Source organism: Panthera leo, chromosome A2 (genome assembly GCF_018350215.1).
Source record: "Panthera leo isolate Ple1 chromosome A2, P.leo_Ple1_pat1.1, whole genome shotgun sequence".
NCBI classification, from domain to species: Eukaryota; Metazoa; Chordata; class Mammalia; order Carnivora; family Felidae; genus Panthera; species Panthera leo.
Window position 1 is genome coordinate 20,247,988 of NC_056680.1, and position 20,444 is coordinate 20,268,431.

Consider the following 20,444-nt stretch of genomic DNA (forward strand, 5'->3'; position numbering starts at 1 on the left):
AGATGGGCAAGGAGGAGCTACATGTTAAGAAGTTTGGTGAATGGGCATTCTCCAGGCCAAGGGTCACTTGTTTTTCCTGTGTCATAGCTATTAATATAACCAACAACATTTACAGAGCACTTGTTAAGTTCTGTACCAGGATGAGCCCTCATATAAGGCATCTCATTTAATATGTCAATTCTGAAAGGAACTGGCACTCAAGAAACCAAGGGACTTATCCAGAGTCACACAAGTCAAGATTCACACCCAGTCCTGCCTCCCTCTAGAAGTTGTGGTCCTGACCGCTGGACCATATTGCCTGCCAGTAAAGCCCTGAGCTAGGCTTGATGACGTAGCATTCAAGGGTGCAGCATGGGTGCCCTAGCTGCAGAGAGCTGTGAGACTGCATAGAAGTGAGAGTCTGGAGTTGGTGCATGAGTCCCAGGCAAAGTGAGACTATAAGGACAGAGCTAGGTTGATCAAAGAGAGGCAGAGCAGGGCTGAGAAAACCCTAGGACATTGTTGACAGGGCTTGGAAAGGGAGGGCAGAGGCAAGAACAGGTCAAAATGACTTCATGGTGCTGGGAAGGTAGGCTGGGAAGAGGAGCAGCTGAGGTAGAGGGAGTTTGAATTTATGGGTCATTCACTGGGCCCCAGGTAGTGGGAGAAAGGGACCCTCGGGTCAAGGGAAATCTAGGATTGACAGCACAAGGTCTGTAATGAGTGTCTTAGATTCCAGATCAGATACCCCTGGGGGCATCAGGGTCTGGTATAGACTCAGGTGGCAGGAAATGAGACAAATTGGGACCCCTTGACACCGGAAGGAAAGGTGAGTGCTGGGCCTTACAGGCCTGGGATCAGGCCTAGGAAGTGTGTAGACTCACATGGAGCCCCACCTGCCTTGGGTTTATGTGAGCCAGGAGAGGGAGGGCAGCTAGGGAGGGGAGCAGAGTACAGCGATGTGCAGGTACTGGGGGCCCAGGGAGATTTAGAGGGGAAGGAGCATTCTCCAGCTGAGCCAGGAAAGGACTTGGCAAGTGTGGTCTGGGATGGGGGCATGGGTTGGAAAGGAGGTCCGGAGGCTCTGGTGATGGTGGCTGGCCCTGCCTGAGGAACCCGGGAAGAGATTCTCACAGTTTCATCAGCAACCCAGAGTCCAGTGTGGTCCTGCTTCCTGATCAGTGCTTCCTGCAGCCTCTCCACAGCCAGCACAGGGTCTGGCATGCTTGTTGGAAGCATAAATGAAGGGATGGATGAGTCCTGCAGCAAGATGCTATAGGCTGGGGCCACGGATAGGTTCTAGCAGGAAAATACTTCTCTCCGTCCTGGTATCTGGGGCTGTGGCCTATTGGAACTGGTGGTTCTGCCAGGCCTGAGCTGTCACAGAACCCAAGTGGCAAGAGTTCCAAGAGCCTCCTTCCTTCGCCCAACACTAACACCCCTGCTCTCAACACTAACACTTCCTGCTCTTCCTCCCCAGGTACCCCCTGAGAAGTGCCGCTGTGCAGTAGGCAGCATTCTGAGTGAAGGTGAGGAGTCACCCTCCTCTGAGCTCATCCAGCTCTACCAGAAATTTGGCTTCAAGGTGTTCTCCTTCCCGGCACCCAGCCATGTGGTGACGGCCACCTTCCCCTATACCTCCACCCTGTCCATCTGGCTGGCTACCCGCCGTGTCCATCCTGCCCTGGATGCCTACATCAAGGTGAGAGACAGGCCTGGGGTATGCGTGTGCTGGGGGACAGCCAGTCCTTTGGGTGAAAGCCAGGGAGGACTGCCCAGGCTGGGAGGAAAAGCTGGTTTGGGGAGGGCAGCACCATGGGACCCCCATGGAGCAGGTGCCTGTGGAGCTAGGAATTTGGACAGAGGCTACTGGCATCTGTCCCAAATGCCCAAGACCTTGTGGGTGCCAGAGCATCTACTGGGAGCACAGGGAGCTTGTTCAGAAACTTAGCCTGGTCAGTTTGGCTCTGGCTTGGACCAGAGACATTTTTAGTTCTCAGGCCCCACTCCAGGCTCAGATGGATGGCCAGGTCTACCCTGACCCTTTCCTGATAGAGGCCCACAGAACAAGAGCCCTGAGGCTTCGGTGGCTGGCAGGCCCCAGATGTTACTGTGTTGCCCTTGGCCCGGCCCACGCATGGGCTTATGCACCTGCTGCCTGAGCGCAGGGCTGGGGCAGTGGTGAACCCTGTCTCCTTCAGTTCCTGACCTAGTCTTTAGGAACGCTGGCAGGCTGGCCTACCTGAAGGAAGGAAGAGAGCCAGATACTAGGAGAATCTGATGAGGGGTCTCTGTGTCCACAGAGATTTTTTGAAACTTTCACTGTTGCACATCCCTCCTCCTCTGAAACATTTTGTAAACTTGGGTATTAGGGAAATGGCCCAGTTGGGCTTGAAAGCAATTGCTTATTCATCCATTCAGCTTGAATTTACTGAATGTCTATGTGCCACGTACTGTGCTAGACACAATGTGAGATGCTGGACACAGTGGTAGATAGGTATTGACAGCAAGTGGTAGAGACAGGTAATAAATATCAGACAAGGGGTGTCCAGCTGGCTCAGTTGGTGGAACATGCGACTCTTGATCTCAGTTTGAGATGTCAGTTTGAGCCCCATGATGGGTGTAGAGATTACATAAAAATAAAATATTTTTTAAAAAGATAAATGTCAAACAAAAATGGGATATGTGCTACAAAAGAATGGTGAGAAAAATCAGGGGTCCAGCTTGGATAGAGTGGTTAGGGACAGCCTCTTGGAGGAGGTTACCTCCCGGGTAGAATCCTGAAAGAGCCCTTGGAGAAGGGGTTAAGAAGATTCCAGGCAGAGCAGAGTGGGAGCATGGGTTTGATCTAAAGGTGGTGAGAAATCACTGCAGTGTTGCATCCAGGAAAATAATACATCATCTCTAACCACGTGTATACAGAATAAGCTCTCTCATCCTGGGCAGTGGGTACTGGGTCCCAGATCATATTGGTCAGTGGAGGTACTTAAGAAGCTGTCAGGATTTCTAGTGTGAATGGTGGTGGCTTGGACTTGGGCAGTGGCTGTAGAGATACAGAAAAGGTGGAGATTTACAGTCTATTTTGGAGGTAGAACTGATGGACTTGTGCATGGATTGGATGTCGTGAAGAGGCTGGAGAAGGAGGAGTCACAGCAGGCTCCAGTCCCCTTCAGCCTGGGCAGGTGGACAGGTGTGTAGTGGTGCTTTTAACTGAGATGTGGAGAGCTGAGGGAGGACATGGTTTGGGGGGTGGGGGTGCAACCAGCTCTGTGGGCTGTATAGTGGGGGAGCTGCCTGGGAGACATCTTGGTAGAGGCGTGGAATCCCCAGTGCCATGTGCAGTTTGGACTTCAGAGAGGATTGGGGTGGTAGATATGTTTAGGGACCTGAGCCAGTGGATAGTATACACCCTGGGGACAGTTCCTGGCAGCAAGGGCTGTGCACGGAGCACAGCCAATGTGGCTAGGGTCAAGGAACAGGAGAAGAAAGTCAGCAGGAATTTGAATTTGGTGGATTTGAAGGAATTCGATGGCTTTGTTCTCTAGAGCAGCCTGGAGGAAGGGACAAAGCCTTGGTGATGGATAATGGGAGCTCAAACAGTCTTGGTTAGGGAGGTGTAGAGTCTGGTGTCAGGGCTGGGGAATGAATGAATGAATGAATGGGTCACCAGCTGTGGCCTTGGTGGTCAGGACAGGAAGAGAAGAAACAGGAGGGCTGTTGCTGTGGCAGGGCAGGAGCGTGAGGAGGACAGAGGTGGATTTCCTTTGTGAGCTGGCAGTGGCAGCTGGTAGGGTGCTGGAGGGGTTGTGCTTGCCTGGTGGTAAGTTGGACTAGAGGCTGAGGGGCAAGGTGAGGCAAGAGGTGGGGTCGCTGGCTGGTGGTAAGGGCAGGAGGGCAGACATTGGTCCACTCAGCATGCTTCCTGAAGAAAGGCTGCTGTGTGGTGTCTCCATTCCTGTCAGTGCCATCCTCAACCTCAGGATTGGCAGAGCACCCCCGGGAAGAGACTTTGTGGGTTCCAGACCTCAGAACAGGACGTGTGGCATGTGGTGTGGTGGCGAGCAGCTCAGCCACCAAAGCCTTTTCCTGGCTTCAGGGGTTTATTTTTAGACACCTTTGTCCAAATTTCCCGGCCCCTGACAGCTTCACAAGTTGCCTGGTTTTGACGTCACCTCTTTGATGAAAGCCCTTCCTCCTCCTTCCTCCCGTGGGAGCCTGTTAGTTGTGCTCTGGGCTTCATTCTCATGGGGTGGGGGCTGGAGCAGGGGGCTACCATTCTCTTTCTTGCCTTGGATGAAGAAGCCAGGAGTATAGGAGAGAGCAAGGGGCTTCTCCAGGGATGTCTGTGAGGCACAGTGCTATGGGAGAAGAGAGATGCCAGGCTGCCCCCAGTGGAGGCATGGCCCAAGGTGCTCTGATGGTTTCTGGAGGCAGGGGTCACCTCTGCCCCTGTGTTTAGCCTGATCTTGTGTCTCGGGGAGCACATCACATGAAATGAGGAAGGGGCTCAGCCTGTAGTGGACAGGGGGGGTGGCCATGTGCCTCTCAGCCTAGGAAACAGAAGATAATTATAAAGCTCCCTCCCACACCTGCCCTCTTCCCCCACTGCCCTGGGACCAGAGAAAGAAGGCTGCTAATGAGACTATGGGCTCTTCTGACTGTCCCAGCTCTGACAGATAGCTGCCTTTGTGTGTATGTGTGTGTACGTGTATGTGTGCCCTTCTTTTTCTCCGCCTCTCTGGCTTTCAAGATCTGAGGCTGGGTTTGCTGTGAAGGTGTTTCAAATGGAATGACAGCAGCCATCGGCTTTCTGTTTCAGGAGAGGTGAGGGAGGCCAGTAGTTGTGCTGCCAGAAGGATGGAAGGAAGGGCTTGGCAGGCTGGAGCAGGGGGCAGGGTGAATGGTCTCAGGGTTTTGGGTGAGGGAGGTGGAGAGCAGGTGCTGTCCTGGCAGTTGCAGATGTGCCTGAGGCTGGGGCAGGATTCACCTCATGGGACAGAAAGGCCCTGGGGGTCACTGTAAGGAACCCAAAGATGAAGCATTTGTCAGGTTTCTGTGAGGATTCTGGGAGGATGGATAGATCCCCAGCTTTGTGGTCTGTGTAGCAGCCCCTGGCTCTCCGGCCAGCCCTCCCCACCTTGGCAGCCTGGCAAGCTGAGCTGTAAGGGCTAGAACTCTGCCTTTTTTCACATAAACCACCGGGGGGCCCTAGGCAGAGCAATCTGGGACAGCATTTGTGCGAGGGATGCCTGGGTACCACGTGACTATTATTTTATGTGGAAGATGCCCCAGCTTTGTCAGGCTGCTCCACCAGAGTCCAAGGAGGTGGCCTCAGGACAGGAGGAGACCTGTCCCAGGAAGTGGGGTCTTTTGGCAGCTGCAGGAGGAAACTGAACTTCCCTGAAATTTCAGGGCCACCGAAGAGTTGGGGCCCAAGTGTCAGCCCAGAGCAATAGGCAAAGGCTCCCAGATTCACCACAGGGTAGAACCAGTCTTAATGAGTGTTCAGGGAACACTTGGGGCACATGGAGCAGACCAGGACCGAGTGAGAGGCCTGGGGATCCCATGTGTGAGACTGTGTGTGAGAGGCCCCTGAGCTCAGTACATGGCTCACAGCTATCTGAAGCAGTTGTTGGGGAGGTCACTGAGAGTGTGAGACTGCCCAGCCCAGTCCCCCTGTGCCTGACTACCTCTCAACAGCATCCCTGATCTTCATAATCCCCCTTCCCCAAGGTTTCTGCTTTCTAGGAGTTTTCAGGGGAGGGTCCTTGTGATGTTTGGACATCTCCTGAGTTTAGGGAGACAAAGGGCATTGTCCATGTGGGAGCTGGTTGGCTGGGTAATACAGGTAGGCCTTGGAGGTCAGGTATTGGCTGTTTCTCCATAGAATTGTGGGCAAGCTGGGGCAGATGGGGGCAGGGTGGATATAGTGAGCTGGTTGTTTGGGGGAGTCTTGGTGGTAAAGTTTTGGGACAGCTGGGTTGATGGGATTGTCTTACTAGGGGTTTAAAGTAGCAGGAACCCCAGACCATAGCTCTCAGACCTCTTTGGGACAGGAGTTTAGGGCTATGCTTAGGTGCCCCTGTGTCTTGGCAGCCAGGGGTAGGGGACTACACTTGGTCCCTTACTTGCTTCAACTGGAGTGGCTCTTCCTCTGGGTTTTAATGAACCAGATGATCTCGTGAGCTTTTGTTTGGAGAAGGACATCTAAGGCTTAAGTGGTTTGAAAACCTCTGTCCTTAGAGAGGGACATAGCTGGGCAGATGCCCCCTCTACCCCTGGCCAACTGCATGTCTGTTGCAGATCCCGAGGACACTGTGGCAGCTGCAGTGTGAGTGGAGCTGGGAGGCGCCCGGGCTCATCCCAAGTGCAAGCCAAGGGCAGTGCCCCCAGAAGAAGCAGTTGTTTCTGGGGAGCATGACTGACTGGGAGTTGGAGCTAAGGGGAGTCCTGCAGTTCTCCCTGGGGTGGTGGTGACTGAACTCTTGAGTGGTAGATGATCAGATGGTGTCACAGAGCAGCCAGCTGGGGACTAAGGAACAGGGGCCTCAGCAAGGTGCCTGCAAGAGTGAGTTGGTCTGTTGAGCTGTGGGAGTCTGTTGCTTCTTCCTAGTAGCATGGTTAGCCTGGGGTCCTCTCCAGTGGCTCAGAATCTTCTGTATGTGTTTCCACTTATCCTACCTGGGTAAATTTGAGGGAGTCAGTGCTGGGGGCGGGCAGGATTTGAGTCCACTCTGGGGCTAGAACACTAGTGGGGAGTAACATGGCCCAGGCAGTGGGAATCTAGGTGAGGACACCCCAGTGGGATGTGAAATTTAGGGTGATCGCTCTCTGTGCCCATCACCTTTGCTGAGCAAATGTGGGAGGGTTCCTAGCTTTATCTTTTTTTCAGAATTTATTTACTTTGAAAGAGAGAGAGCTGGGGAGGGGCAGAGAGAGGGAGAGAGAGAGAAAATCCCAAGCAGGCTCCACACTGCCAGTGTGGAGCCCGATATGGGGCTCAAACCCACAAACTGTGAGATCACGACCTGAGCCAAAATTGAGAATCAGACACTTAACCAACTGAGCCACCCAGGTGGCCCTGAACTTTATTTTTAATAAGGGAGGCCCTCTTGGCACCTCAGCTCAGTTGCTTACCTCAGCAGTTATTTACTGAGCCCTCTTTTATGCTGCATTGTTCAGGGGATGGGGGAACCAGCTAGGAGGCAATCGTAGGGTCACAATCAAAGCCGACATTCCCTGGAAAAGGGAGGTTACCCAAGGTTAGTGGCTAAGTCCAGACTGGATGCCCTGGGCCGAGTATCATTTTGATGGTTATGTGCCTTTTGCCACTTTGCCTCATCCATGAATGGGGCTGGGCCCAAGAGGTTCAGGACTTGTCATGAACTTGGGATACACTTGGGATGGTCCCCAGAGTGAGCATGGGTTGGCAGCAGTGTGAGCCAACATCTAATTGACCCTCTTTCTGTAGTAGGTGGGCAGTCAGAGCTGAAGCTACTGGTCTGGAAGTCAGCTTGGGGAGCCAGAAGCAAAGGCAGGAAGAGCCTGGCTGCCCATTTGCCCAGCAGGTTCCCATTAAGGAAGACCTTCGCAGTTGCTCTGGGCACAGGAAGCAGCTGCTGCAGGTGCCTTATTGGGCCTCATATCCTCACCCCCAGTGAGGTGGAGACAGCTCCATTCCCAGGCTTCCCTTACTGAGGCTCACTTGCCGGTGCTGCCACCTGCACTCTCAGCAGTGCCAGGACCTGGGGCTGAGTGACAGGCCCCAAGAATTCTTTCCTTGCCCATTTCCCTCAGTCACAGGGTTTAGGCATGCCCAGGGAGAGTGGGGTGGGAAGGGGAGGGATGGATTCACCAGGAAAGACAAAGCAACCTTTGGAAGGTGGTGGCATTTAGGCTTAGCTTTGAAAGAAAGGTAGCATTTCCCGAGGTGAAAAAGGAGGTCAGGCAGAGTCACTGATTTGGGCATGGCTTATAAGTACATTGTGGCTAGAGTGCAGGAGAGGAGCAAAAGTTCGGGCCCAAGAGATGAAGCTGGGTCCTAAATGCTCCAGGCAGCCACTGATAGTGTCTGAGCAGATGAGTGACAGCATCCAAGCTGGGCTTTGTAACAGGATTTCAGCACAGAGATGGGGAGGGAGAGCTGGAGGCCACATAGCTGAGCTCTGAATGACACTCTACTCCCAGATGCCCTCAAACCAAGAGAAGCCTCCTACCTTATCAGGGCATGGCTTCCCTGACTCCCTTTAGTGAACTCCCCCTGGAGGCTGGTACCCACAGGAGGCCAGGTCTCTCCCCTCTGCTGGCCTAGGCCCTAGAACCTGTTCCTCAGTCTCTCTGGCTTCACCTCTTTCCCCTCCCCTACCCCAGGGCTGAAAGCACAAAGCCAGCCTTTGCTGGGGCGGGCGTGGGAGCCACTACTCTCGAAATACCAGCTCAGATGTGGTAGCTTGGCAGTCCTCAGGACCCTGGGGGCTGAGGCTTGTCTGGATGGTGCTGTGGGGTTGGGCTGTCACCAATCCAGAGGGAGTCTTCTTCCCTAGCCTAGGCAGGTGGGATTTACCAAGGAAGAATTCTGTTGCTCTTCTCCACAAAGCTTGGGATTCCAGGAATGAGGGAAAGGGGAGAGATTTTGAGGAGGGGGCTTGTCATCCAGAGCAGAAAAACTCTGCCCTTTAGCAGAGCCCTCAGATAAGGAAGTTTAGCTGTCTGATTATACAGATAGGAAAACCTAAGTCTCCAGAGAAAGGGCTTTCCTAGGGGGTGGGTGGAGGGCAGAAGTCAGAGGTACCAGTTAGAGATGAGAAATTCAGGACCGCCTCCTCACCTACCTCCCCTCCTTCCCCCTCTCCTCTTCATCCTTACTTGCCCACTTGTCCTTCCCCTCTGGCACTTCCTGATGTCTCTGGCTCCCAGGTGCTTGGCTTCATGGTTCCATCTGCACCGAGCAGCCTTCCTGCTGCTGGATAATCAATCAGTAACATATTTGTCAGCTTGTGAACCTTACAGGGCTCAAGGTCCTTGACTGCACAGATGCTTCAGAGAATGGCTGGGTCTTGGAGAGGGGTGGGATGTGGAGCCTGCCATGGTAACAGCAGCGTCTGGGAGGCCATGTCTCCCCTCCCATATTTGGAAGGGAGAGTGGGGGGGATCCCAGGGCTTGAGCTTCCAAGTCTCCCATAGGGTCCTCACCCTCAGGCTCCCTGCCCCCTGGTCCTACTCCACAAGGGCCTAAGAAGGCCAGATTGGGTCTGAGCTGGGGTTGGAAATTGGCTTTCTGGGCCCTGGGAAAGGGAAAGGCTGGGCTTGGCTGCAGGGTCAGAGGCTTCCTGGTTCAGATGGGAACTAGGGTGCTTAAGGGCCTGGGTCTCCTGTGCCTACTTAGAGGGAATCACCCTCCCCTGCTCCTTAGTGCCCCAGTCTGCCCTGGTCTGATGGCTGCCGAGGCCCCCTCTTGAGCTGCCCAGGAAGCCTGAGTATGCAGGAATATGAGCAGAGGTGTAAATTGCATGGCAAGCTGTTGGCTCTGAGGTGAAAATGAAAAGTCTTGAGGCAGTGGCGCCAGCAGGCACAGCAGGCTGGGGTGCCAGGCACAGCGCCCTCCTTCCCCACCCTACTCTCCCTCACACCATCCCCTTTTTGCAGTCTTTCCCAGCTTCCTGCCCAAGCCTGGCTCCTCTGCCAGCCCCTCCCTTGCCATCTGGGGGGCTTTCAGGTAGACATGACCCCACAAAGCCTTCATTTGTTGCTTCCATTATGTTTTCTAAGTAGCTGACTGGTGCACAGAAAACTGGGCTTGGCTGTTTTGTTAATTTTGTGATCTTAACATTTGTGGTAGTTTCTCCAGTCGACTCCTTTTGAGTTTTTCAAATATATAATTGTCCTATCTTTCAGTGATGGTGTTTTTATTCACCTTTTCCAGTTTCTCACTTCTTTTAGGATCATCTGTTCCAGTCTCTTTATTTTACAGTTGGGAATATTGAGACCCATAGAGAAGCCATCTATTCATCAATAGCTAGGCTCTGGGTTCTTGCCTGGAGCTCTCTCTGCCACTTCTGCCCCTTCGCTCCCCTCCCTGGCAGCTCCATCTCACTCTTTGTCTCCTTTGCCCATCATTTTCATAGCTTCGAGCCCTCCTGCTACAAGTGGCGGGGGGAGGTTCTCACCCACCCTTCTGCAGGCTCTCCCTGGTGGCACTGCAGGGACCCCAGAGCTATCTCATGCTGTCCCCTCCCACTCCACAGACAGGTTTAAGTTCTGGGCCAGAGGCTGTTGGGAGGCCCAGTGGGGATGAGAGACAGCCAGGGAGAGGGAAGTTGATGGAAGTTCCTGGGCAGAATAATAACAATGTGCCACATTCTAGCTGTAGCAGCGCCTGCTGTGCCTCCCCCATCACTTTGCACGTGTGATGCAGACCAGTTGCCTAAGGGGCCTCCAGGGTCTGAGCCCCCATTTGTAGGGAGTGCTGTGTGCAGGCGGGTGCACATTGGTGCCTGTGTAATTAAAAATGAGCATGCCTCACTTCACCCAGTGAGGAGATGCCACCACCTCGGGTGGGATGCAACAGCTGTTTGCTGGCATTGTAGCTGCCCAGCTGTCCAGCCTGGAATGGAGGGATGGGTAGGACTGGGCAGCTCAGGGTGAACAGGGAGGCTCAGAGCCCCTCACCCCAGTGAGGCAAAGGGCTGTGATTGGGTAGAGACAACATAGCAGAACTCATCTTTTTCTGGGTCTCAAATGCAGGTGGGAGATGTGTGACCCAATCCTTGGCCTGTACCCTTTGCCTCATCCTTTTGGGGATTTGAGTCCACCTAGCTCTGAGCAGACCCAGCATCCAGGCAGGTTGGGAGTATGATCCAACCTCAGTCTCCACCTGGACCTGACCTTTTCTGCCCCACATCCCCTTCCCACATCTAGCCAAAGCCAAGGGCATGGGTTGGTTGGTGCCCAAATGAGAGTAGTTCAGGTCTTCTCTCTTACTCTCATCCTCCCCTCTCCTGATGCAGTATGAACTACCAAGGGAAGCACTGCGGGTGGCATGGGGAAACCTTGGCCCACCATGACCATCTAAGCCTCTGTAGGAGCCCTAAGCTGCATGGGCCAAAATCCTTGCCTTCCACCCACCCAGTAATGAGCTCAGCCTGAGGTGAGAAGGGAATATATGGTGTGTTACCAAGGTAGCTGAGGCAGTGGCACCCTGGCAGCCTGTGTACACCGTTTCTTCCCTTGTCTATCAGCACCCCTAGGGGGATGAGCCCATGTCAGTGCAGCAGTGGTATTGGAGGAAGTGCCGTTGACAGGTCTCCTGGAAATCCCTGCATTATGGGTGGTGTTCCAAGTCCCCCTCTTGTTTCTTCTGTGAAAAGCCCAGGTGGGAGGTAAGCCTTGGAGATGTGTCTGAGGAACTAGAACTCCTGAATCCAGTTTCTAGCAGTTCCTGGTGGCCCCTTGGCATAGTGACTTTTTTCCTATTAGGTGGGAAGGATTGTGGATGACTGCATCTCTCCCTCCAAGGAGAGAGACCTTGTGGTCTCCTTGATTCTGTGTGGGAGTGAGTTGCTTTGGGTTGTGGCTTCATCAAATAGCCGGTGGCTTCAGTGGCCAGAGTAGATTCCCCTGTCCTGCTAATGCTTCCTGGAGCCTCTGGCTATCTGGGCTGTGGGAGGGGGTATGCCCAGGGCTGGAAGGACACCAGGCCCATCCAGGCCCCTTTGCCCAGCAGTACCAGTCAGTGTGGCATTGACTTGGTGTCCTTGTCCCTTGGCAGTCTGTTCTCCAAGGGCTCCCTGGGGCTAGCTGAGGGAGAGGCAGCTGGTCTTGCCTTTCTCCAATGATTTTCCAATATTTATCAGCTCATCGACATGCATCCCAGGTCACAGCTCCTTCTGTGTAGCAAGGACCTGAGAGCTGGCCCATGGTTTACCCTCTCTTCCCTCAGAGGCTCTACCTGGCTGCAGGGGGCGGGGGGGCAGGGCAAGGCTTGTCCTCTGCCTAATCCGTTAGGGACAGGGCTTATGGCTAGTCCTGTCCCTCATCCCCCAGCCCCGGTTGGGCTCATTATTGCTCTGGGGGCAGAACATGGAGGGGGGCTTGAGGAGAGGCTACAGGGACAACTATAAACCCCTCCCTTGCCTATGGGCCTGAGTTGGAAGTTTGCACCTTTGCTTTCCTCCTGCTTCTCTCCTTTGCCCCGAGTCTGAATTTTGACAGGACCTGGCATGTGTTAAAATGATTTGAGGCTGAGCCGTCAGTGAGATTTTTAATTAGCTCCCTGTCTCCTTCCACCAGGGAGGGCCAGGGGCCCCCAGGTGGTGGGGGGAGGGCCAGGCTGGGCTTGGGTGGGAGGCTGCCCCTCCAGGGGCCTGGGGGCAGGCATGGGCAGCTGGCACTCCTTGTGTGGGATGCTATAAGGAGGGAGAGCTGGACAGGGAAGGAAGGGCTGTGTAGCCAGGCCAGTTCTCTCTCTCTCTCCTCTGTCTCCCCTGTTCCTCTGTTCTCCCCGATGGCTTTGAGATGAAGGCGATGGCAAGGATGGAGGATGCAGTTTCCATGGCAACGAGGCTGTCCACAGCCAGGCAACTTCAGAGCCGGGCTCTCCGGAGGAGGCAGATGCGCAGAGCAGCCACAGAGCTGCCTCTCGCCTGCCAATGAGGGGGCTGGCAAAGCAGGTGGTAAGGGTGGCTGCCTGGTACTGCCCACCCTGATGCCCAGCCTAGAGGGGAGACTGAAAAAAGGACTACTCTCTCTTATCATCCCTGTTACTTCCAGAAGGGAAGCCAGGCAGGTGGTTTGAGTGTTGACAAGAGTTGGCGTAGGGTTCCATTGTCCCTGGAATTTCTTGGTGGGCACAGACTCTTGTTCCTGGGAGCATCTCCCAAAGCTAAAATTGTACATCCCTTGAGATATGGACTACCAGGTGGCTGATGACCACTCAGCAGATTTCCTCTGCACCTTTTGAATACCCGGAGCATGGGCATGTTGGTGAAAGCTATGCCCTGACTGGTTTCGGGGACCTTTTTCTTCCCTCTAGCTGCCAAGGAAGGACTTGGACTTTCTTCAGGGAGACCCCCCGACCCTGGGCTTGTGACATGGCATAGTTCACTGAGGGGGGCTCAGGTTTGGCAGATGCTCCCAGTGCTGGCATTAGAGTAACCCCCAGAGCCTGGTAGCTCCTACTTCCTGATGTCGTGTTCTTGTTCATCCTCCTGAGGACCAGGGCTGAGTGAGTGTGTGGGTAGCTGGAAAAGCAGAGGCAGCCATCGGTGTATGTGGAGATGGGAGGAGCTGGGCATGTGGACTCATGAGGTAGCATGAAGAGCACCCCAGATTGGCAAAAAATACTGGACTCAAACTATTGAAAATAATGACTTTCCTTCACTGACCCTGCAGTGTTTGAGCGCATGGAGACTTAGGGTGCAGGGCCTTGCCCGCATTACCCATGGAGTCAGGTGAGGTGAGCTGCAGGTGGACCTTGGCCAGGCCATCTACTTACCCTGCGGGGTCCCAGACATACCCTGTCCCTTCTGGCTGCTGGACTCCCTGGCTGATAAACCTTCCAGGCTCACGTTTCCTCTTCTCTTTCCCTGGGGGGTTCATTTTTACCCTTCTTCACTGCTTTAATTGGAAGGGGTTCCTCAACCCTAATGTTGGCCAGGGAGGTGGACAAGTAGAGTCCTAGAGTGGCTTCTCCCTACCAGGCAATAAGTCTTTCATTACTGCTAAGTGGAAGGCTCATTTCAGAGCTCATGATGAGAGCCGGGCATGTGCTATAAATAGTCGTGTTGTGAAGGCTGGCGGGTGAGCAGTGATAGGGCAGGGGCCTCACAGTCATCTTAGTGGGTAATTGCACTCCATGGCAGGAAAGGGGGGCAGGCTGGGGAGCAAAATGGGCTTGACCCCTGTTGTGAGTATTTCTGACTGCCTCAGTACAACTCTGGCATGTGTCTTTGCCCCCTTCCACACACACTGGGGGTGGGGAGATCTTTGGGTTTTGTGTCCAGGCAGAGGGGAGTAGAGTGCCTGTCTCAGAACTTGGGGCCCTATAAACTGGTACTTCGGCTCCCTGGGGAATTGGGGTGATGTTCAGTGCTAGTTCTACTTGTCCTGCCTGCCCCTCCAGCTTAGGGTCTGCCTCTTTCCCCTTGGCTGAAACTCTGGGAAGGTGCTAGAAGGGGTGGGAACCAACCATATCTGGTAGCCTTGAAGGTTGGCATAGACCTGACCTGGTAGGGGAATGGGAGTGCAAGAGGGGTTTAGTTGGCCGGGAGCCCCTGTCCAGGGTTTGTCAGTAACATGTCTGCAAGGGCAGGAGCTGGAAGCCTAAAGGTCAGGGGCAGTGACCTTTCCTTTCTGATATCTCTGGGTCAGTCAACATTGTCCAGGGTGGAGGGGACGTCAGGGCCTGAGGATCCTGGGATGGGAAACCTAGCAGGTCACAACTTGGCTTGGCTTGGGTGGCTGGGGCCATAGTTCATGGTGTCCCTGTCCCTGGGGTAGTCTGGGGCGCTAAGCTTCATGGCTCCTTGAGACCATTGCTTTCTGGAACAGTCTTTTGGTTTCAGGCATACAGATAGGACCAGTGGTTCCAGGCCCCTGGATTCTTTTAGCACCCGCCCCAGGGTGTTGTCCAAAGGACTCCTGTTTGTTAGACCACTGCCTCCTGGAGTATGGGGCCCTGCTCTTAGGGTGCTCTGTGTGTGCCTCCCTCAGCAGAGGTTTGGCACTTGGGGGAGATTGAGTTAGGAGACAGAGCCAGCCCCCTGGGAGGGAATGCACAATCGACAGTTCCTAGGGCCTCTCAGGAACAAGTGGGTCAGCAGCCCCATAGGTCTCATTCCACCTTTTGCCACTTTCCAACAAGGGGCGGAAGCTGTGTGCCCACCCTCGGCTAGAGATCTACCAGCAAGACCAGATCTATTTCATGTGCCCGCTGGCACGGCAGGGAGACTTCTACGTGCCTGAGGTGAAGGAGACAGAGCGGAAAAGCCGAGGGCCCACAGAGGCCACTGACGCCCAGATGGATGGCACAGGTATGGATGGTGGGGCCCTCTGTGGAGCCTCTCCCTGGACATGTGGGGCATGGTTTAGGAGACTCCTCCATGGCTGGGTTGGCACTGTGGGTGTCCAGGCTAAGCTTGACAGAGGTGGAGGAAGGAGACGTGCCTACCCCGGACCCACATGCAGAATTGCCTGTTTCCAGATACATGGATCCATGTAGATGTGGATTTACACATGTTACCCCTGGCAACACAGATACAAAGACCCTGCCTGGATTCCCTTCAGATGCAACAGGGAGTACCCTTGGAAACTGAGCTCACAGACAGCTGGATGCTCATGGGAGGTGGATGCAGCTGTTTGGGAAAAGCATCACTTGGGTGGGGCTCATCAGGGAGTAAGCCTGGCACTGGATCTGGAAGGTACAGAGGGGAACAGGTTGTTCTCCTGTCCCCCGGTATGGAACCCAGCCAGAAGAAGGATGCTTTCTCCCTTCTGAAGAGCAGCCAGAGAGCATGCAGAGGGCAGCCAGAAGATCAGTGCCTGCCCCTTCCACCAGAGCCAGCCTTCATATCCCAAGTCCAGGCCAGCTGGTGGTTTGCCTGCTCTCAGCCCCCCTCCCTTCCATCACCTCTCCGACCCTGGGCTGTTCCCAGGAGCAAGGGGGCCTGCTGGTAATATCCTAAGGAATCCAGCCCTTGTCCATGCTCGTGGAGCCTTGTGTAATCGATTCTGGAGGCCCAAGACCTGTGGGAGTGGTACAGGGCTGGAGAAGAGCAGCTGTCCCTCTCTCTTTAGATTTCGTCTGCCCAGCCAGTCTTCCATAGCCAAGGTCACCCTAGAGTGGTGTACGTTGTAGCAGGGGGTGGGGGTACTGAGAGTCAGTCTCCACTCCCTAGAGGCCGTGTCCAACACAGTTAACTTCATCTGCCACTTAATTATCTCCATGGGGCACTGCTCCACCCGCCTGGTGGAGCCCAGCAGACATTCTTCAGTGCCCCTACTGTGGGCACAAGACATGGCACAAGGTCACCAGGCCCAGGCAGTCCCCAGGAAAGGAAGGGGGAGTGCCTTGACCTTCCTTCAACCTCCCTGTGCTGCTTACACCCCACCCCGGCCCCCCGTCCTTGGCCCACCCACCCAGCTTCTCTCCCAAACACTGCCTGCCAGGGGTGTTGAAGGACTGCTTGGCACCTGCTGCAGCTGGCTGCAGCCGTGGCTCCCACGCCCCCAGAGCCTTGGCCTGTCCTCCCCACTAGCCTGCCGGCCCACTCCCTGGTGGGGGCACCAAGGGGTCTGCCCACCTCTGACAGAGTCTGCCCTGACACCCAGGGCGGACTCTGAGCATGTGTCTGCCAGGTGCATGTCATTTGCATGGCAGTGTGTGCTGGGTACTTGGCTGCCCCGGGATTGGCCTGCCCCTGCCTGCCTCCCTACTGGGGCCTCCACTTGGGCTAAGAGGTGAAAGGGGATGATTAGCTGCCTTATGCCTGTTATTACATTGATGTATTATTTAGCTCCAGAGAAGCAATGAATATTTGATCTCCCTGCACTGGCTGTGGGCATTGAAGGAAGGAGGGACTGGGGTGAAGGTGGTAGCTTCATTCCCTGCCCCAGCAGCCCTAGAGACTTAGGTGCTATTCTTCCTTGCCAGGCCTCCTGTGCCCTGGGACACAGGCCCAAGACTCTGGAACTTCCTCTGGTGCAGACCTTGGTAGGCTTAGAGGGATGCCACTTCCCTGCCTTGGACTCATTTGCCAGAAATGTCCCCAGGGGCTGTCCTTATCCCAGCATACTGGGCCCCAGCCTGAAGGGGCCTCCCTGGGCTCCTTCCTCTGATCACCCCTAGCCTAGGAGCTGGGAGAGGGAGGAGAAGGCAGCTGGCAGCTAAGCAGGCAGGTTCCCATATCCAGATCCCAAGAGAGCCATTGGGTAAGTGGGCTGGTGGAACATGACAGTTTAATGGGGCCTGGGGGCCCCATTTCATTTGCTCTTTTCAGGCCTACAGCCCCTGGTGCACTGGTTATCATTTAAGGAGTGACTAAGAGGCTGGAGTCCTGCCCCAGAGTCAGAAGGAACCACCAATAACTCAGGATGTAATCCAAGGTCACTCATGGATGCCTCTATTCTGGGCGTCATGATTGGGGCCCAGCCAGAAGAGGGCCCTGGACCAGAAGCCTGGCACTTCCAGGGTCCACTTCACCTCTGCCAGTTGGCCCAAAGGACATCTTCTCAGGGCCAAGGGGACTGGAGAGCGGACTCCAAGTCTCCCCATCCTTACGCTAGTCCCCATCTGAGGCACAGTGTAAGTTCCAGGCCAAGTCCAAATGCCAAGCATTCCCCAGCTGCTCCTGGCTCAGGGCTGCATCACCATGGAGACAGGATCTGGGGAAGTTGGCCCACCCTTCACCTCTGTGATGTTTGACAGCTGCCCCTCTCCCTCTCACATAGGAAGGGAGACATATCAGCCTTCTCTCAATCTGGATTCTTACACAGCAGGCCTGAGCTCTTTGTCCCTCCTTGCCCCCTGCCAACTGTTGTCAGTTTCTCTGATCTGGGGAGATGAATTGAAGGGTTACTCCTGAAGAGGGCAGATGAAGTGTCTGCTTGCCTGGAGGATGTGTTAGGGGTGGGAGGAACAGACTGGGAGGGACCTGGACCATCACCCCTGTCTCAGGGCTCTCCAGCTGCCCTCAGAGTGCTCTCCTGGTCCCCTTCTGCTGCCTTGCGGCTCAGGAATCACCAGTCGTTGGAGATATTTAAGGGCTCCTCTGGGATGACCCATGCTCCTTGGGGAGCCCTGCATGGGGGAGGGGACAAGAGAGTAGGCCTCCTGGTCCATTCTCCTGTCCTCATGCCTTGTAGGCACTGTCTGTAGCTGGCCTTGAACAAACCTTTCTCTAAGCCTGAAATGGGGGGTGGAGGAGGGGACAGTACTTGAGTCTTTTTGTTCTACCCTTAGCTCCTCACCTCAGGGCTGAGTGGTCCTTAATGGACTGTTGGGGGGTGGGGGTGGGGCAGCAGGCTTTGTGGGCGAGCAGGGAGCTGTGAGGCTATTTCAGGGGAGGGAGAGGAGTGCACAGCTGACTGCCCTCCCTCACCCTCTCTTCCTTTGCCCTGTCAGTGCAGCCCTGCTCAGGGCAGAGGCCAGAGGCCAGCTGCAAGAGTCTCCTGAGCCAGGGCCCGCTTTATTATTCATGAGCACACTATGTATGCTGGATTGCTGAACAAGTGATAAGGCCTCTGTCCTCTCCCTGGAGGAGGGGAGGGCATGGGGGTCCTAGCTAATGTGTACTCCCTCTTCCTGGTCCAGGAGCTGATACGATGAGTGACACGAGTTCTGTAAGCCTGGAGGTTGGTCCTGGCAGCCGGGAGACTTCAGCTGCCACACTGTCCCCTGGGGTGAACAGCCGTGGCTGGGACGATGGTGACACCCGCAGTGAGCACAGCTATAGCGAGTCGGGTGCCAGTGGCTCATCTTTTGAGGAGCTGGACCTGGAAGGCGAGGGACCCCTGGGAGAGCCAAGGCTGAGCCCTGAGGCTGAACTCCTAGGGGCTGCCAAGTGGCCCCGGGAACCTAGTACCCCCGAGAAGGGTGAGGAGTAACCCTAGGCTCATACCCTCCTGGGGTACAATCGCTAAGGAACTGAGCAGACTCTCCAGCCCTCTTCCTCCTTCACCTCTCAGGCCCAGGGTGGGGCCTGGGGCCTCAGGGGGACCTGATTTCCACTGCCCTGGGCTCTAGCTAAGCCTTCTTACCACACTTTTGGCTCCCAGGGCCAAAGGAGCCAGGGACTGTAATCTGCACCCAGACCCTGGGGCTACTGCCCCTCTGACATCTTTTTTCAGATTCACATTGGAGCTTCCAGAACCAGAATAAAGCGTATAATTTTCTTGTTTCACCTGGATTTGGGCTGTGCATTTGTGTATTTGTTTCACCCTGAGGAGCCCTGTGCAGATAGGTTGGGGGTGGGCAGAAGTACCCCTAGCCTGGGGAGAGGAGGGAATATGTCAAGGTACCCTGGGGTGAGAGGAGGAAGCGGGGTATTGAAGGCCCTCCACTCCCTGCTCTTTGGCTCCAGTTGACAGCTGCTTCTCCGTTGCAGCAGCCCCAAAGGCTCCCCAGGCTGCTGGGAAACAGGCAGAGCAAGTCAAGGGGAGTAAGGGCCAAGCATGGGGTGCCCTTTGGGGCCCAGGAGTGGGGAGCTCACAGCCTGCCTTTGCTTCCAAGGGATGCCTTTGTATCTGTAGCTCAAGTGTGCCCATGCTCATGCTGGTATCTAGTTAGCAGGTGAAGACATCCCTGCTGTGCCTGCCAGTGTCTGTGTACCTTTGTGTGTAACTGCACACACATGCACACATGCCTTTGGCTCTGTGTGTGTAACTAAGGTGGGTCTGTTCATGGTGGTCTCAGGTGAAGCTGTGCCCAAGTAGGCATTAGGATGTGATTGTGGCTGGGTGTGGCTGTATTTGTGTGGATGGCTATGTGGTTATGTGCACGTGGTACTGTGCTTTATGTGTCTTAACTATATGTGATGGTACTGACAGAGGTGTGAGACTGGCTGTCTAGGAGCATCACTGTGGGGGCTTTGTCCATATACATCTATCTGTGTGTAGCTGTGTGTCTGTATACAGCTGTATTGTGTGTTCACATGTAAAGCTATGTGCTTTTCTGTGTGTCACATGTAAAGCTATAGGTCAGTGCATCTGTGTCTGTGAGTTTAGTTATATATGTGTAGATATGTCCATGTGTATGGTTATATGTATATGATGGGGTGTCTATATATACAGCTGTTTGCATGTAAAGTTATGTATTATGGCTGTGTGTACATCTGTGCGTATAGTTGCATGTACTTCTCTGTGTGTGGCCATGTCCATATATACAACTCTGTAAGGCTGGGTGTCTTTGTGTGCACGGCTGGGAGTGGTGGCTGCATAGCTGGGTACATACATGTGAACATACATGCATGTCCATGTGCTGCAGTGGGACTGTGTAGGCCACTTCTCTGGGCCTCATAATGGGCCTCTGGGACTGGTGCTGTGTTTAAAGCCCTGTGTCTTTTGTGAGGCTGTCTTAGTGAGGGGGGCAGGGATTGCTGTGTGGTCCTCTTACCTCAGCACCCTGCTGCTATCAACCCCTCTGGTCCAAGGGCCCAGCTCATCACTCACTTACCCCGGGCAGCAGTTGCTCTGAACCAGCCAGAGAGGATGAGAGCAGCCAGGGCTGGAAGACAACATATCTGTCTCCCCAGCCTTGTCTGACAGCTCTGAACCCTCATTCTGCTGTCACCTCACCTACCTCCCATTAGCAATGGAGTTTGTGTTTGATGTGTGTGTTTCACAGCCGTGCTCTTTCCAACCCAGTGGGGATACTGGGTTTCTGCATCCTGGGATAAAGTCTATCCTTTCTTGGTGACACCCCTCCCCCCTAACTGCCAAACACACATGTAGGTGCATGTGCCAGAGGGACC

At 54.6% G+C, this 20,444-nt stretch overlaps 1 protein-coding gene across 2 annotated transcripts in view; it reads left to right on the forward strand.

Annotated features, from left to right (window-relative positions):
• The window catches only part of TEX264 (testis expressed 264, ER-phagy receptor), a 30,694-nt gene extending 11,813 nt beyond the window's left edge, over positions 1-18,881 (forward strand). For both annotated transcript variants that reach the window (XM_042929525.1, XM_042929526.1), the window contains 3 exons: positions 1,460-1,681; positions 14,840-15,008; positions 18,287-18,881. In XM_042929525.1, the coding sequence (XP_042785459.1) occupies positions 1,460-1,681; positions 14,840-15,008; positions 18,287-18,579 (684 nt within the window). In that variant the 3' untranslated portion in view covers positions 18,580-18,881. The remainder of the gene's footprint in view (positions 1-1,459; positions 1,682-14,839; positions 15,009-18,286) is intronic.
• Positions 18,882-20,444: the final 1,563 nt, after the last annotated feature.